The sequence below is a fragment of a genome, unplaced genomic scaffold (genome assembly GCF_019419815.1).
Source record: "Pyrus x bretschneideri cultivar Hongxiangsu unplaced genomic scaffold, Pyrus_bretschneideri_v1 Contig38, whole genome shotgun sequence".
Taxonomy (NCBI): domain Eukaryota; kingdom Viridiplantae; phylum Streptophyta; class Magnoliopsida; order Rosales; family Rosaceae; genus Pyrus; species Pyrus x bretschneideri.
The window spans coordinates 126,539-145,000 of NW_025999701.1; the positions used below are offsets into that span (position 1 = coordinate 126,539).

The window sequence follows — 18,462 nt, forward strand, 5'->3', positions numbered from 1 at the left end:
GACAATTCTTGCCAACTATTTTCCAATAATAGTAATTAGTGGAAGGAGTAGAGATAAGGTAATGATTAAGTCATCAATATAATCTCGAGAAAATTTGAAATGTTCATCAATAAACACTGTGTTGCACATAAAAGAATTTTCTCATTTAATTTGGTTCTACAGGTAAAAGGATTTGTACAGTTAAGTAATGTATATTATGCTGGAAGCCATGGGATGGATATAATGGTCCCACCAAGGCCACTAAAGCCCTGCGACGGCAAGAACCACACTACAGCCATGGATAAAAAGGTCAGTGAGGCCGCAAAGATGCAAGCAGCCAAGTCGCACGCAGAGATGCAAGCAGTGAGTTCAGGATACTAATGTCGATTGTGGAAGAGATAAAGATGAGTTTTGAGAGAGAGATGAAGATGATTTTTAAGAAAGAGAGAGACAGACAGATGCAAACAGTGAGTTCGGGGCATTGATGTCGAATAGTGGTGCAAAATTTTACAACTAGTCTAGTTGAACTAATTAAAATATAACATTCAATATATGGTGCGATTTCGGTTTCGGTTTCGGTTTCGGTGCAGTTTTGAAAATCCAAAACCGAAACCAAACCGTTTTCTTTGCCGCAGATCGGTTTTGAAACCACAACCGTTTCAAAACCGCAAAACCAAGCCGTTCAATGCGGTCCGATTCGATTCGTATTTCGGTTTCAGTTTTGGATTCCAAGTGCCCACCCCTAGTGGGGATTGAGATTGGGGGTCGGTTCTTGACTGCCTCGAACCGATGATTTCGGTGGATATGAATTCCCATCTAGCAAGGCCCATTGAGATGGAGGAGATTCGTGAAGCTGTCTTTCAGATGAGATGATCAAAGGCCCCTAAGCCTGATGGTTTCCATGGGGTATTCTTCCATTCCTTGTGGGAAACCATTGCCGAGGATATTCGAGGCTTTGTTCTTAAGTTTGCGAGTGGGATTGGGAGTACCAGAAATTTGAACGCCACCCATATTGTTTTAATTCCAAAGACTCCAAGCTCGGAATCTGTAGGGCAGTTTCACCCTATAAGTCTATGTAACTACTCATATAAACTCTTCTCTAAGATCCTTGCAAATCGCTTTAAACCATGGCTGCCAAATATTTATCTCTCCGACTCAGAATGCCTTCAACTCAAGAAGGTGAAAAAGAGTTTTGAATTTGTCATGAAGATTGATATGGACAAGGCATATAATTGTATAGAGTGGGATTTTCTTGCAGCGGTGATGGTCCGGATGAGATTTAATCAATGGTGGATTGATATGGTGATGGGGTGTGTTACGACGGTGAATTTCTCTATGCTTGTTAATGGTCAACCTGGAAAGAAATTCAAACCGTCTCGAGGACTGCGGCAAGAAAACCCGTTATCGCCATACTTATTCCTCTTTGTGAGTGAGGTGCTTGACAAGCTCCTAAAAGGGGCTTCTGATCGTGGCTTCTTATATGCCATTAAGCTCAATGATATCGGGCTTCCTCTCACTCATCTCCTTTGGCCGATGACACATTAATTTTTCTAAAGGCCACACCACAAAACTGCCACAATATTGATCTTCTACTCAAGGCCTACTTTAGGGCATTGGGTCAGGAGGTTAGTGCACAAAAGTTAATCGATTTTTTTTTTTTACAGAGCTAATACGCCGGAGCATGTCCAGAGAGAGATGTGCCCAATTCTGGGTATGGCACAGGTCACGGATCTTGGTCAATACCTCGAGATCCCAACGGTGTGGGGTCACTCCAAACTAGCCGCGCTTGCCTTCGTTAAGGAGCGTGTATTGGCAAGGATCCAGGGTTGGAAGCAAACATTTCTCTCACAAGCGGGGCGTGAAGTTCTTATCAAAGTAGTTGTACAAGCTATCCCGGCATACCTTATGAACATTTTTAGATTTCCAGATACTCTTTGCCGGGAGATTGACTCTTCCGTGGCGCAGTTTTAGTGGGGCCAAAAAGTAGGGGAGCAGAAGATCAATTGGGTGAACTGGGGAAGATATTTTCCTAGTTGCTCGTTCTTGGTGGCAAAGCGTGGAAGTCAGGCATCTTGGGCTTGGGCTGGTCTCTTGGCAGGAAGAGAGAGTCATTGCCGCAGGATTTCAGTGGCAGATTAGGTTATCGTGTCACTCGGAATTCTGTAACCTCATTCCATGTTTGGCTTGTACACATGTATGAATGGGTCTATGGGAGTGTTGAGGACCGGATGCACTTCATGGCTTTGATTGCGTTCACTTGCTGGAACATTTGGAAATCCCGATGCAACACTATTTTAAACCACAAATTGCCATCTCCCCACCAAACTTTGCTCACAATTTCTGCTGCTACCACGTCGGTTCTTCAATGCTCGTGTTGTGAGATCGGGGGGAATTGGCCGGGGGCAGGTTGGCTTTTCTCCTAATGTTTTTTGGTCTCCTCATCCATGTGACTCCGTTAAGATCAATGTGGATGCAAGCTGCCGGGCGTCCAATAATCAGGGTCATGTTGGGGTGGTAGCGTGGGACTCTAATTCCCATTGTCTAGCTGTTCGAAGAAGAGCAATTAAGGCCCCGAACATCGCAGCGGCTGAAGCTCTTGGTATTTTGGACGGGTGTTTGCTTGCTCAACTTCGGGGACCATCTTCGTTTATGCAGGTCCTGAACAAAGACGGGCTACCTTGCCCTCCTAGTTAGCGTTTTGTTGGTCGTAAGGGATTGGCACGACTGTGTTCCGTGCCTTTTTACCTTCCTTACTTCCAGTTATTTTACTACCCCTTAGTATAAAATAGCGTTGTGCCAAAACTTAAATTAATGGGTAAGTAAATTTTAACTCAAGTGCTTTAAGAATGACTACGGATGTTCTGATAGTCAATTATTCAATTCCATCATATTGGTTAGAGCGAACATAATCCCGCTATGCACCTAGTTTATAGCTTTGCTCTCTATAATTTAAATTAGTTGAAAGTAACATAAGCTTGTAAGGAAAAAAAACTTCCAATTAGTTTATAGTATACCTTTCCCAATTTTCCATTAGTATTGTGATAAGGGTGACAAATAAATTGCAAAAGAAGTAAAGGAAAATAGTTCCATGATTGTGTTTTGGACTAACATATTAGTTTCATGCACTGTAACGATACAGTGATATTTCTCTTCACTTGTAAGTAAGAGGTCTTAAGTTCGATTCTTGCCAAAAGTAAATTTGAACCATAATATTGCTAGCCCATTGTGAGACTTAGCTCACTCCCTTTCCCTTAGTGTAGATAATACCGTTTGTTAAAAAAAAAAAAAAAAAAAAAAACATGTAAGTTCCATGCTGAGGAGCGTAAAAGCAAACTTGTTTCTTTGGCAACGGCCCAACAAATAAAACAAGGAACCCCTCTAGAGGATCCATTAGCATGCATGAGCATCCAGTTACAGCATTCAATGAATTCTGGAGGGTGCCTGTCTTCTAATTCTTGTTCCACCAAGGATATCAGAGAAGCTAAATCAATTTAACACTCGGAGCTAACTGATATTCAACTTATATTACTAGTTTAAGAAAATCCCGGTCGGAGATGTCGTAGTTTAGTTGATCTGAACAACTAAGTTGACTAAATATGAACAAAAGACCTCACGGGTTCATTGAATAAGCAAAATTGTTGCTTAAACATCGGTTGAAGGTAATGCCAAAAGAAAATGGTCATCACCTGATTTCTGTAGACTGATTGCTAGACAAAACTGTGAACCTAAATTGCTGTCATGCCACCCCTAGTAGCCATCGACTGGGTGCATCTATCCAATGATTCCAGTGAATAGTGATCCATAAACACCGGAAAAATCTTGAAACGCAACTGCAATTGCATAATATTTACTTTGAAGATCTTACTGATAAATATTTCACTATTGAGTAGCAGTATAACAGTGCCATTTTGAACTCAGTTGAACACGCCACCAGACGAAATACTTCCTTCTATAAACTTAACCTTGGCGATAGCATATGAATGTCATCACAAATCCTTCTCAGCAAATCGCTTGCCCTGAAATAGTTCAAGGATGCGTAAATATTTCTTTGCACAAAGCTCAGTAAAGGATGCAAATGAGAAACCAGGTTAGTGAGTATGTGCAGTGCAACCAAGTTTACCATACTGAACCTTTTTCAAATTACAAGGCTTCCTCTTTGGTATCCAAACTGTTGGGACATTTGAGTTCCAGAATTTACAAATAACTATTTATTAAGTTAGCCCTGTCAAACAACTGTCCAACTGGGGAGAGAAAGGTACATGACATCTGAAGCAGGAGATTTGAGTCTCAAGTTTATTAAGAATAGAGAAATATTGGAAAATTCGAGGGTGTTGAAATACGTGAGAGATGGAAATGAGATGAATGAAACTAATTTGGCAAGATTCTCTCATGTGATGGATAAGTAGAAACAAAACGGAGTTCTCACTTTCATAAGTTTTTTAAGACTCCTACTACATTTGTTAAAAGAGGTCTGGAATTATTCACTTCCTTCTGTTTCCATCCATCAAGCAAACAGGGTAGAATTACTTCATCCGACTCGGTAAGTTATATTGGAAGGTGGATAAAGCTGTGTTGAAGTTCTTTTGCAATGTAAAACAAACACTACTAGATGACCTTACCTCAACAAAATTGCAAAATTTACTGCCACTGTGGTCCATTGGCATGGAACAGAAAAGCCTCATAAATTAGAAGAGTCCCAGCTGGCATACACAGCATCAATGATTTTCTCATGTAGTGTGGCCCCGGAACAAACAACTATGCCCCTGTCAAGTCCTTCTAAGTACGGTCCCTTTGAGAAGTCCAGGGGACGCCCTCCAGCATCAGTTACGACACCTCCGGCCTCTTCTACAATGACAAGACCAGCAGCGTGATCCCATATCTTCTCCTTGTATCCAGTCCTTGCAAACTTCATGAATAGCTCAGCATCTCCTCGAGCTATGGCTGCATATTTCACCATGCTGTAGACACGCAGGGGCTGATTTCTACCATATGATATGAAAGGAAAATATCAAATTAGAGCACAAGTAAAACTATAGTTGCCAGTATCTGCCTACCCCGGTAAAAAAGACGTGCAAGGTGGCAAGGTGGCTTTGAGATTCACATCATTGATAACAACGAAAAGGAATTAAAATTAGGATTTCAAGTGAGTCACTTTTAATCTTAATTGACCATCGATCACATTGCCTCGTACTTAAAAAACATATCATTAAGCAATTGCCTCGAAGAAAATCAAGGTAACTGTTAAAAAATTCCAAATAACAGGCAATACACATACTTGTTCTTATAATCTCTTACTCCCTATCTAATTTCTCAGAACTTGAAAATAGGACCATGAAACAGAAGAAACAAACAACAGCAGGACAACAACCTAGGCGATACTTGTGATGAAAAATTACTCATATCATTAAAACACTATGCTAGGTTTTTATAACGAAATGTCGTCAACCTGGAAATATCTCTTTATTATACCTCTTATATGTAATTAAAAAGAAACTAGAAAAGGGAAGTGCTCCTATACTTGATAACTCATTTCACTCTTCTGTTTGCAGTTTTCTCCTCCCATTACTCTTCACCTTTTTCATTAAGTCCTGGTTTCATTTGTTGGAACAATGACCATCCAAGTGGGTGCATAGAAATAAATAACTAAATAAATGTACCTAAGCCCTACGCTGTGAGCAAGTCCTGCTGTGAAGGAGTGGTCTGAATTTGCTCTCTCGACAGGTTCACAACAAGTAGCCAGCGCGGGGTCATCAATGGAAGAAACCCGAATAAGTCTTGCAGAATTTGGCCACACAAACTTCTTATCCCCACGGATTGGTGGCTGCATCCATGCATTACCACTGCCTCTCCTTGCATACATCACACAACCTCTTTCCCACATATCCTCAGAAGGGGGAGACAACTTTGACATGACTTCATGGTACTGATAATGATAACTGAGCAATTCTTTATTCATTGGGTAATTAGGGCACCCAAGTACTCCAATAACAACTTTTCCATCCTCAATCAATGCTAAAGCTACAGCGTATTGATCACCACGCACAAACCCTAGTGTTCCGTCAACAGGATCAAGTACCCAATGTTTTCCTTTGGGGCCTCCCGCTGAGTTGCATCGGCTGATAGCCTCAAGAACTTGAGAGGTGTTGAGGGATTTTGGTGGACTTTTAAGACCATACTTGGGGGCTCCAGCTAAGCATTCATTAACAGTGTTCACAACAGCTTCCAGCAAACCTGCTGAGTCAGCCTGAGAGAGAGTTTGTACATCTTCTTCAGCAATAATGGATACATTCTGACTTCCAAAGAATTCAGACAGCATCCAGCTAATAGTTGCTTGCACACTCCAATCTGTTCATGCACAATGTCAATCAAATTAGCGCAACTTCGTAGAAGAGCACCAAGCTATTTCTGGCGCATAAAAGTTCTTGTAAGGATATTAAACCAACTTACAGTAAACAAAGAAAATCATCAATAAAACAAAATCCCTTCTTATCTAAAGCTTACACATTCTCCAACTATGATCACATAACGAAAGACAAACTTCTGTGGCTCATTCGTGTTTTATCAAGCTTCACAATGATAAGCAACATATCGCCCACCAACAAACTATGTTGTAGGCCTTAATTTTCTTGATAGTGTGGTAGCAGCTAAAAGGTTATCTTAGCCTCAAATTAGTACTATCATCTACTAGAAGAATGTAACCATTCTTCGGACAATGAAACAAGATATTTCAAATTTTATGCAAGACGCAATAGAAACTAAACAGGTGTTCCCTGCATTTCTATAAACTGATGATAATTGTGTTTTCACATAATGCTCTTACACAATCTATAAGTTGTACTTGAAAAATACTCCACCCCCATCCCCGTATCAACTTTAAAAGACAAATGTGTACTAATTAGCCGACAGAAATCATGCTCCATGTACTAAATGCTCTTATAAATATCATTTTACATTTCAAGAACATACCATCAGACTCTTCCCCAGCAAAGTTCATCTAGTGGTCAATCCCTCATACTTAAATTGTACTTGAATAAGAAGATTCTGGTCCGTCCCACACTAAGCGAAAAACCTACTCCATAACGATGCAAAAAAACCTCTAGGACAACGCACCTAATATCAAGTACCTAAATACATCAAGGACCTATATATATAGTCCTTAAAAATTAAACTTGCGTTGCCCAGATATTTCGAAAATTTGTTCATCGTAACTTGTAAACATAGATAGAGTATCATTATCAACTTAACTAAAAGGCAAACCAATTCAAGAGCTATAAATACATGACCCTGTATCGCGGAACCCGCAGTGAGATTCAACCTTAACACTATCTAGCAAAGGTACTACATTGCACTAGTTTGCCAAAATTAAGGAACACACAAACAGACAAACAGCAGAACATTTCTCAAATCCATTTCTCTCGACGCCAAAAACTTTAACAATCCCACCACCAAAAACCTCCGAAATCAAAGGAAAGATAACCAAATAACGAACTTTCAATTCATAGTACCTGCGACAGTCACAGGAGAATCATCGTCCTTGGACTTAACGAGGCTACTGCCACCTGACACCAAACCCTCCTGCAGCCTCTGACACAGAGCACACGCCATGTGAACCACTCTCACCGCCACATCCAGCTCCTCCCCGTATTTCTCGCCCTCCATACCTCAATTCCAACAACTTCCGACAACACCCAGATGGAGATAATTCAAAAACGAGGAGAAAGTATCAATCTTTGAGGTAACAACCTGGGGATTCGTGCAAATTAAGGTTCCTATGTTCTTGGGTTGGTAATTTTTGAGGTTTTTTTCCGTGCTCTGCAATGGCAATGGCATTCAGAGATGCAGTACCTTTTGGTAAGTCAAAAATTTGGGGTTCTTTTGTTTGTGCTGTGGAATTTTCGCTGGTGGCATTTGTGTTTTGTGGGATTTGTGTGTTTGGGTGGAAGGAAAGTTGGAAAAAAGCGCATGGAGAATGATAGTGTCGCAAAGGTTACGTTTTTATTGTTAGGGTCCATTCTGGAGGCCTTAATTTGACCACACCTGTCTCCTTCTTTCACAAGCTTTACTTCTTTTTCTTTCATACTTTTGTGTATGTGGCGAACTGTGTGTGAGGCGATGCGGAAAACTTGTATGAAACGAGTTCACCGATATCTCAAAGCTACTTTAAGAAATCTAAGTTGTTTCCTCTTAGGTGTTGGGCTTTAGTTGATTCAACTTTCGACCAAAAAAAAAGAAAAGTTAGTTGGTTTAGCTAGTGTACTTGTAGATCTAAATTTAAATCTCTCACATTGTAGTTCAAAAATAGAATATCGCCTTTGTAAAAGAAATACATTTAGAAGCGAAAATGTGGAATGAGGTGTAAGTCTTTTGAGCCTTTTTGTTATAATTAAAAGTTATTGTTGAGAGTTAATCCCACGTTGGAGAAATAAGGAATCTTAATTATAAGTTGAGTTACTTCCTATATTGTCAATTGATTTTATGGTGAAACCTCAATTTTCTCCATGGTATTGAAGCATGTTATCTCATGTGTGAAGCCCAACAACCACGTATGCTCCACGTCACTGGATTGACCATATGTTAGGGTCGTGTTGAGAGTTAATCTGACATTGGGAAAATAAAGGATCTTGCATGTGTTTTTATAAGTAAGTAATTGAGTTACTGTCCATATTGCCAATTGATTTTATGGTGAACTTCAACCTTCTTCAATTATGAAATAGTTTTAAAAGTTGAAGCGGCTTGCATTATGACTATGAGCATGTATTTTCTGCATGAGTCATGTTTTCTTGTCACTTAATAACCAATGATGCATTGTCATCTATAGATATATTTAATATCAAAGATTAATATTAAAATATAAAAACACATTCATTTAATATAAACTTTGAAGAATGCATATCCTCTCTGGAGCAGTTTTCTCCGATCCTTTGGAGCAAAAGAAACATGTCAAAATTTCACAACAGCTATTCTCTCCCTTCGCCGCTATCTCCTTCTCCTCTCACCACCTTTATCGGATCTGCATCTCTATGGTGAACGCGACCATGAATTTGTATGAAGCTTTAGGCCTCTACTCATCTGTTTTTTTTCTTCTGAGCAAAATCCAGTTCTCCATATATTGGGAAAGCAAAGAAAACCTGAAAGATTTTCATGGAGGCTTTCTAAGACAAGGGGGAGAGCAGAAGGGTGAGCGAGCCCAAAGCGCTATGGGAGAGGGACATCACGACAGCATGGGTGAGGGATTCACTTTGAACCGCACAATTTTACATGAACGGTTTTAAATTGTTTGGTCTAGAAGGTCTGACAAAAAATTGCTCCAAAAAAGACCAGGATCCTGCACGTGCCCAACCTCAATGTCACTTCCCAAACCCTTTCCCAGATCTATGAAAGGTGAAACGTTGAAGGTACACAACAGGTAACATAAATGAACAAGTTTTTTATTTTTTTATTTTTGAGCTGCTGAGGGCCGGAGCTCGTATGGATACATTACTTCATTGTTCTATGGGGCATTGCACTAAGCACATACTCGGATAGGGTCGCAAAGTTTTTTCTTCTGGAGTACCTCAGCGTGACATGAGCGTGAAGGGGTTCAAGAACCAGCTTTCTTTTTATAAGGGCTAAAATCATTTATTTTGGCTTTTTGACCCCATATTGTTGGGTGGATCTCGAAAGATATGAAAGATCTCCCTCCAAGTCGTACATACGACTTTCATCGAATATGGCTTTCCACAGAATTCTATATGTATCTATGAGATCAAATATGGAATTTTATTTACTCACTTTAAATTGAGTAGCCATTTCCCTCCTTTGCCTGCGAGGATTCGAAATCCTGTATTTTACATATCCATACAATTGAGTCCTTGAGTTTCCGAAATAGTGTATAAAATAAAGAAGTGCTTTGAATCATTACTATTTGACTCGGGCCTGTTCTAAAAAAGTTGAGGCATTTCGAATTGTTTGTTGACACGGACAAAATCAAGGAAAACCTCTGAAATTATTTCAACATTGGACCTTGGACATATAATAGTTCTGAATAGAATCTCTTTAGAATATTTCTATTGATCAGTCATGTCATATAGGCCCAAGTTGGACATCCAATTGCTTCAATTTGAATTATCTGAAGGATGCCTTATATATATTATATCAAAAATATATATTATTATATCAAAAACGGAAATATTTACCATTCGAAAAGAGGAAAAAACAGGGTCTTTGTCAAAAGAAATGCCTTAAGAAAAGGCGGATGTATAAAACCTCTCAACGATATAGTGCTTTTTCAACTCTCTCAAAATGGAATATATTCCAAACATATATGACATGGCTCCTTACCTCGATAGGATACAAATATTTAAATTTGATATTTTTAGATACTTTTTTCAAACCTATTGCTGATACTAAGTAGCAGCCAAAAATTTGTATTCATTTTTCATGATATTATGGATGGATCAGACATATCATGGTGAATTCTTCAGAAAAAATTGTGTCTTCCACAATGGAATCTGATAAGTGATATTTCGAGTAAGTGTTTACATAATCTTCTTTTGTCTGAAGAAATGATTCATTGAAATAATGAGTCACCATTGATATCAACACATCTGAGATCACCAAATGTTTGAGAATTCCTCTATTCAATCCTTTTCCTTCTTCTTGTTGCTGGATATCTCGTTCGTATACTTCTTCTCTTTGTTTCTTGAGCCTATAGTGAGTTACAGACAAAGTTCGAAATGGTCAAATCTTTGATGATTCCATTATACATGATTGAGTTGCGAAAACTTCTAGATAGGTATCCTACATCTAAACTGAATTCTTTCTGGTTAAAGAAACTCTTTCTAGTTGCTCGGGAATAATTAAGAGATTCTCTAGAAGAAATATGGGCTTCTGGCGGCAACATGCTATGGGGTGGTGGTCCCGCTTATATGGTCAAATCAAACGTTCTAAGAAGAAATATTTGAATATCAATCTCATCAATATCATCGATTTCATAAGTATCATACCAAATCTTATCAATCGAATCACTTTTTCGAGAAATACGAGACATCTAAGTCATACAAGTAAAGAGATCCATTCATTGATAAGAAAAAGAAAAAACGTGAACAGTGATTGGATTGATGATAAAATAGAATCATGGGTCTCGAACAGTGATTCGATTGATGATAAAGAAAGAGAATTCTTGGTTCAGTTTTCCACCTTAACGATATAAAAAAGGGTTGATCAAATTCTATTGAGTCTGACTCATAGTGATCATTTATCAAAAAATGATTCTGGTTATCAAATGATTAAACAACCGGAAGTAATTTACTTAAGATACTTAGTTGACATTCATAAAAAATATCTAATGAATTATGAGTTCAATACATCATGTTTAGCAAAAAGATGAATATTCCTTGCACATTATCAGACAATCACTTATTCACAAACCTCATTTAGGGATAATAGTTTTCATTTCCCATCTCATGGAAAACCCTTTTCTCTCCGCATAGCCCTATCTCTTTCTAAGGTTATTTTAGTGATAGGTTCTATAGGAACTAGACGATCCTATTTGGTCAAATACCTAGCGACAAACTCCTATGTTCATTTCATTACAGTATTTCTGAACAAGTTCCTAGCTAACAAGCCCAAGGGTTTTCTTGTTAATGATAGTGACGATATTGATGATAGTGACAACTGTGACTTTGATATAGAGTTGGCCCTTCTAACTATGATAAATGTGCTAACTATGGATATGATGCAAAAAATAGACCGATTTTATATCACCTTCAATTCGAATTAGCAAAAGCAATGTATCCTTGCATAATATGGATTCCAAACATTCATGATATGGATGTGAATGAGTCGAATTACTTATCCCTCGGTCTATTAGTGAACTATATCTCCAGGGATTGTGAAAGATGTTCCACTAGAAATATTTATGTTATTGCTTCGACTCATATTCCCCAAAAAGTGGATCCCACTTTAATAGCTTCGAATACATTAAATACATGCACTAAGATACAAAGGCTTCTTATTTCACAACAACAAAAGCACTTTTTCGCTCTTTCATATCCCAAGTAAGTTCAATTCAAGATCATTGGATCCTTTTCTATCAAATAGGAAGGGTTGTTGCACAAAATGTACTTCTAAGTAATTGCTCCATAGATCCTATATCTATTTATATGAAGAAGAAATCATGTAACAAAGGGGATTCTTATTTGTACAAATGGTACTTCGAACTTGGAACGAGCATGAAGAAATTAACGATACTTCTTTATCTTTTGAATTGTTCTGCCAGATCGGTCGCTCAAGACCTTTGGTCTCTACCTCAACCCGATGAAAAAAATGGAATCTCTTCTTATAGACTCATTGAGAATGATTATAATCTAGCTCATGGCTTATTAGAAGTAGGAGACACTCCGATGGGATCCTCACGGATAGAAAAATATTGCAGTCAGTTTGATAATGATCGAGTGACCTTGCTTCTTCGACCCGAACCAAGGAATCCCTTAGATATGATGCAAAATGGATCTTGTTCTATCGTTGATCAGAGATTTCTCTATGAACAATACGAATCGGAGTTTGAAGAAGGGGAATAAGTCCTCGACCCGTAACGGATAGAGGATGATTTATTCAATCACATAGTTTGGGCTTTTAGAATATGGCGCCCTTAGGGCTTTCTATTTTATTGTATCGAAAAGCCCAATGAATTGGGATTTCCCTATTGGGTCAGGTCATTTCGAGGCAAACGGATCATTTATGATGAAGAGGATGGGCTTTAAGAGAATGATTTGGAGTTATTACAGAGTGGAACCATGTAGTACCAGACATAAGATAGATCTTTCAAAGAACAAGGCTTTTTTCGAATAAGCTAATTCATTTGGGACCATGCGGATCCACTCTTTTTCCTATTCAAAGATCAGCCTGTATTTTCACATCGAGAATTCTTTGCAGATGAAGAGATGTCAAAGGGGCTTCTTACTTCCCAAACGGATCTTCCTACGTCTATATATAAATGCCGGTTTATCAAGAATACGCAAGAAAGGTACTTCGAATTGTTAATTCATCGCCAGAGATGGCTTAGAACCAGTAGTTCATTATCTAATGGATTTTTTTCGTTCTAATACTCCATCTGAGAGTTATCAGTATTTATCAAAGATGTTCCTATCTAACGGAATGCTATTGGATCAAATGAAAAAGACATTGTTGAGAAAAATATGGCTTTTCTTGGATGAAATGAAAATTGGATTCATGTAACTAGAGAAAGGTTTCCCATTCCTTGGCCGAAAAAATATGTGGCCATGAAACAAGGATTAAGTGGAACAGAATTGACTGGGCGGTAGAGTCGTGGAAACAACTGTTTCTTCCATATTTTGGAACTTAGCTCTATGGAACAATATACTAACTACTGCTGAAACATGGAAGAATTGAAATCTTAGATCACAACATTATGTTTAGATGGTATGAACTGCCTAAATAAGAATTCTTGAACATCGAAAAACCAGAGCTATTACTCACTACATCAAAAAAATTCCATTAATAAAGGATGTAAATCCATTGGAAAATAAAAAATACGCATGTCGGATGAAATGATTGTTTTTATCTGCTATAATAACTACTCATTGGTTTAACTGAATAACTAAATAAAATAGATAGACATTTCTCTTTGTCTCAGGTCGACGAATCTTCTCAATTCAAAGATTCCCTATATGGATAATACACATTCCAGTTGACCATCTAATTCTAATTGTTTTGTTCCAAAGCAAAGGTATCCACGGGACGGTTCGTCCTATTCAGATATTCACGACCAATAAATACTGGATTCTCTTTCGAATAGGCCCTGAAAGGAGAAGGAAAGCTGGAATGCTAACATACGTCTATTATTGAATTCAATTCACCCAACCTAATAGTACATATTTTTGGAACGTCCAATGCCAAAGTCGCTAAATGGGTAAGTCGCCAATCCCTATACCGGACTATGTAATGTACTTTATCTGCTTGATTACAGGTGGGCATTTTACCGGAGGTTTCTATTGTATCAATCTACCCTTGTGTGATTCTTGTTGAAGCATATACTCGAGGGGTGGGTGCAGGGCAGACGATTTCAAAGCAGACTCCCCGTTCATTAGATAGAGAAGATCACCAAGATTTCGTGATCCATTGTCGAACTTATTCCAAGTCAATGAGCATTCTCAATATTCAATATTATGCCTTGAAGAGGACTCGAACCTCCACGTTTTTTAGCACGAGATTTTGAGTCTCGCATGTCTACCATTTCACCACCAAGGCATCTTGAAAGTGAATCGTATTCCTTAAATATGATACTTATCCAATGTGATGTATGGAATATATGACAAAGGTGGAGTGATGCGATTGTAACTTATTGGCAGAAAATAATCAATTTAGATAGCCCTTTGTGGCTCTGGTGGCGACTAGATCAACGTGTTATTACTTCAAGAGGAACTCCCATCGAAGTTCACTATGAATCTAATAGTAAGAAGTATAAAAAAAGAAATTATTTGTATATACGTTCGAACCACAGTTGGTCATATTTCTCTTTATCGAGAAATCGAAGAAGCTATCCAAGGGTTTTGCCGAGCCTACTCATATGGTACCTAATCATATGGTATCTAAACTAAGTAATTCTATGACACCCGTGTCATTTTGGGTTTCTCCAGTTCACCTAGGACTATAGTTCCTGAATTTCTATGCGAATCAAGATCGAGAAAAGGAAGTTTTCCAATCATTGACTCAAACCCATTGTCGAACCCCACTCAGCGGAATAGGGAGGTACTTATGGCAGAACGGGCCAATCTGGTCTTTCACAATAAAGTGATAGATGGAACTGCTATTAAACGACTTATTAGTAGATTAATAGATCACTTCGGAATGGCATATACATCACACATCCTGGATCAAGTAAAAACTCTGGGGTTCCGACAAGCCACTGCTACATCCATTTCATTAGGAATTGATGATCTTTTAACAATACCTTCTAAGGGGTGGCTAGTCCAAGATGCTGAACAACAAAGTTTTATTTTGGAAAAACACCATCATTATGGAAATGTACACGCGGTAGAAAAATTACGCCAATCTATTGAGATATGGTATGCTACAAGTGAATATTTGCGACAAGAAATGAATCCTAATTTTTAGGATGACCGACCCCTTTAATCCAGTCCATATGATGTCCTTTTCGGGAGCTAGAGGAAATGCATCCCAAGTACACCAATTAGTAGGTATGAGAGGATTAATGTCGGATCCACAAGGACAAATGATTGATTTACCTATTCAAAGTAATTTACGTGAAGGACTGTCTTTAACAGAATATATCATTTCTTGTTACGGAGCCCGAAAAGGGGTTGTGGATACTGCTGTACGAACATCGGATGCTGGATATCTTACACGCAGACTTGTTGAAGTAGTTCAACACATTGTTGTACGTAGAACAGATTGCGGCACCATACGAGGCATTTCTGTGAGTCCTCAAAATGGGATGATGCCGGAAAGAATTTTTATACAAACATTGATTGGCCGTGTATTAGCAGACGATATATATATAGGCCCACGATGCATTGCCGTTCGAAATCAAGATATTGGGATTGGACTTGTCACTCGATTCATAACCTTTCAAACACAACCAATATCTATCCGAACCCCCTTTACTTGTAAGAGTACATCTTGGATCTGCCGATTATGTTATGGCAGGAGCCCCACTCATGGCGACCTGGTCGAATTGGGAGAAGCTGTAGGTATTATTGCGGGTCAATCTATTGGAGAACCGGGCACTCAACTAACATTAAGAACTTTTCATACCGGTGGAGTGTTCACAGGGGGTACTGCAGAACATGTACGAGCCCCTTCTAATGGAAAAATAAAATTCAACGAGGATTTGGTTCATCCCACACGTACACGTCATGGGCACCCTGCTTTTCTATGTTATATAGACTTGTATGTAACTATTGAGAGTGAAAATCTTATACATAACGTGACTATTCCACCCAAAAGTTTGATTTTAGTTCAAAATGATCAATACATAGAATCAGAACAAGTGATTGCTGAGATTCGCGCGGGAGCATATACTTTAAATTTTAAAGAGAGGGTTCGAAAACATATTTATTCTGATTCAGAGGGAGAAATGCACTGGAGTACTGATGTATACCATGCGCCGGAATTTACGTATAGTAATGTACATCTTTTACCAAAAACAAGTCATTTGTGGATATTATCAGGAGGTTCGTGCAGATCCAGTGCAGTCCCTTTTTCACTCCACAAGGATCAAGATCAAACGAACGTTCATTCTCTTTCTGCTGAAGGAAGATATTTTTCTAGCCTTTCAGTAAATACAGTAAATAATGATCAAGTGAAACACAACAGTTTGAATCTTTCTGGTAAAAAAGAAAGTAGTATTCCTGATTATTCAGAATTTAATCGAATCATATATACGAGTCATTGTAATCTCATACTTCCTACTATTCTCCATGATAATTCTGATGTTTTTTTATTGACAAAGAGGCGAAGAAATAGATTCATCATTCCATTCCAATCGATTCAAGAACGAGAGAAAGAACTAATGCCCCGTCCCGGTATTTCGATTGAAATACCCATAAATGGTATTTTTCGTAGAAATAGTATTCTTGCTTATTTCGATGATCCTCAATACAGAAGAAAGAGTTCGGGAATTACTAAATATGGAACCATAGGGTTGCATTCAATCCTCAAAAAAGAGGATTTAATTGAGTATCGGGGAGTCAAAGAATTTAAGCCAAAATATCAAACGAAAGTAGATCGATTTTTTTTCATTCCCGAGGAAGTGCATATTTTACCCGAGTCTTCGTCCATAATGGTACGGAACAATAGTATCATTGGGATAGATACACGAATCACTTTAAATACAAGAAGCCGAGTAGGCGGATTGGTTCGAATGGAGAGAAAAAAAAAAAGGATTGAACTAAAAATATTTTCTGGAGATATCCATTTTCCTGGAGAGATGGATAAGATATTCCGACACAGCGGCATCTTGATACCACCGGGAACGGTAAAAAAAAATTCTAAGGAATCAAAAAAATTGAAAAATTGGATTTATGTCCAATGGATCACACCCACCAAGAAAAAGTATTTTGTTTTGGTTCGACCCGTAATCATATATGAAATAGCGGACGGTATAAATTTAGCAACACTTTTCCCCCAGGATCCATTGCGGGAAAGGGATAATCTAGAACTTAGAGTTGTAAATTATATACTTTATGGAAATGGTAAACCAATTCGGGGGATTTCTGGCACAAGTATTCAATTAGTTCGGACCTGTTTACTATTGAACTGGGACCAAGATAAAAAAAATTCTTCTATCGAGGAGGCCCGCTCTTCCTTTATTGAAGTAAGTGCAAATGGTCTGATTCAAGATTTCCTAAGAATCAACTTAGTGAAATCCCATACTTCGTATATCCGAAAAAGGAATGATCCGTTAGGTTCGGGATTAACCTCTGATAATAGGTCGGATCGTACCAATATCAATCCATTTGATTCTATTTATTCCAAGGCAAGGATTCAACAACCATTTAGCCATAGCCAAAATCAAGGAACTTTTCGTACGTTGTTGAATAGAAGTAAAGAATCCCAATCTTTGATAATTTTGTCATCATACAATTGTTTTCAAATGAGTCCATTCAACGATCTAAAATATTACAATGGGATAAAAGAATCAATTAAAAGAGATCTTCTAATTCCAATTACGAATTCGTTAGGCCCTTTCGGAACAGCCTCTCAAATTGATAATTTTTATTCATTTTACCATTTAATAACTCATAATCAGATTTCGTTAACTAAATATTTGCAACTCGCCAATTTAAAACAGACTTCTCAAGTATTTCAATATTATTTAATGGATGAAAACGAAAGAATTTCTAATTCCGATACGAACATACTTTTGAATTCATTCAATTTGAATTGGCATTTTCTCCATCATAATTATAATCATAATTATTGTGATGAAACATCCACAATAATTAGCCTCGGGCAGTTTATTTGTGAAAATCTATGTATAGCCAAAAAAGGATCACACCTAAAATCGGGGCAAGTTATAATTGTTCAAATTGACTCTGTAGTAATAAGATCGGCGAAGCCCTATTTAGCCACTCCAGGAGCAACTGTTCATGGACATTATGGAGAAATCCTTTCCGAAGGAGATACATTCGTTACATTTATATATGAAAAATCTAGATCTGGTGATATAACGCAGGGCCTTCCAAAAGTTGAACAGGTTTTAGAGGTGCGTTCGATTGATTCAATATCGATGAACCTAGAAAAGAGAGTTGAGGGTTGGAACGAGTGTATAACAAGAATTCTTGGAATTCCTTGGGGATTTATGATTGGTGCTGAGCTAACTATAGTGCAAAGTCGTATCTCTTTGGTTAATAAGATCCAAAAGGTTTATAGATCCCAGGGGGTGCAGATCCATAATAGACATATAGAAATTATTGTACGTCAAATAACATCAAAAGTGTTGGTTTCAGAAGATGGAAT

The 18,462-nt window shown here is 38.1% G+C and overlaps 1 protein-coding gene across 1 annotated transcript; it reads right to left on the minus strand.

Moving 5' to 3' along the window:
• Nucleotides 1-3,798: 3,798 nt before the first annotated feature.
• LOC103942844 (PAP-specific phosphatase HAL2-like) lies at nt 3,799-8,012 on the minus strand. The gene is made up of 4 exons (XM_009353042.3): nt 7,485-8,012; nt 5,637-6,324; nt 4,599-4,961; nt 3,799-3,995 (listed from the first exon to the last, which is right to left on the minus strand). Exons 1-3 carry the CDS (start codon nt 7,636-7,638, stop codon nt 4,658-4,660), a joined length of 1,146 nt encoding a protein of 381 aa, XP_009351317.1. The 5' UTR covers nt 7,639-8,012; the 3' UTR covers nt 3,799-3,995; nt 4,599-4,657.
• Nucleotides 8,013-18,462: the final 10,450 nt, after the last annotated feature.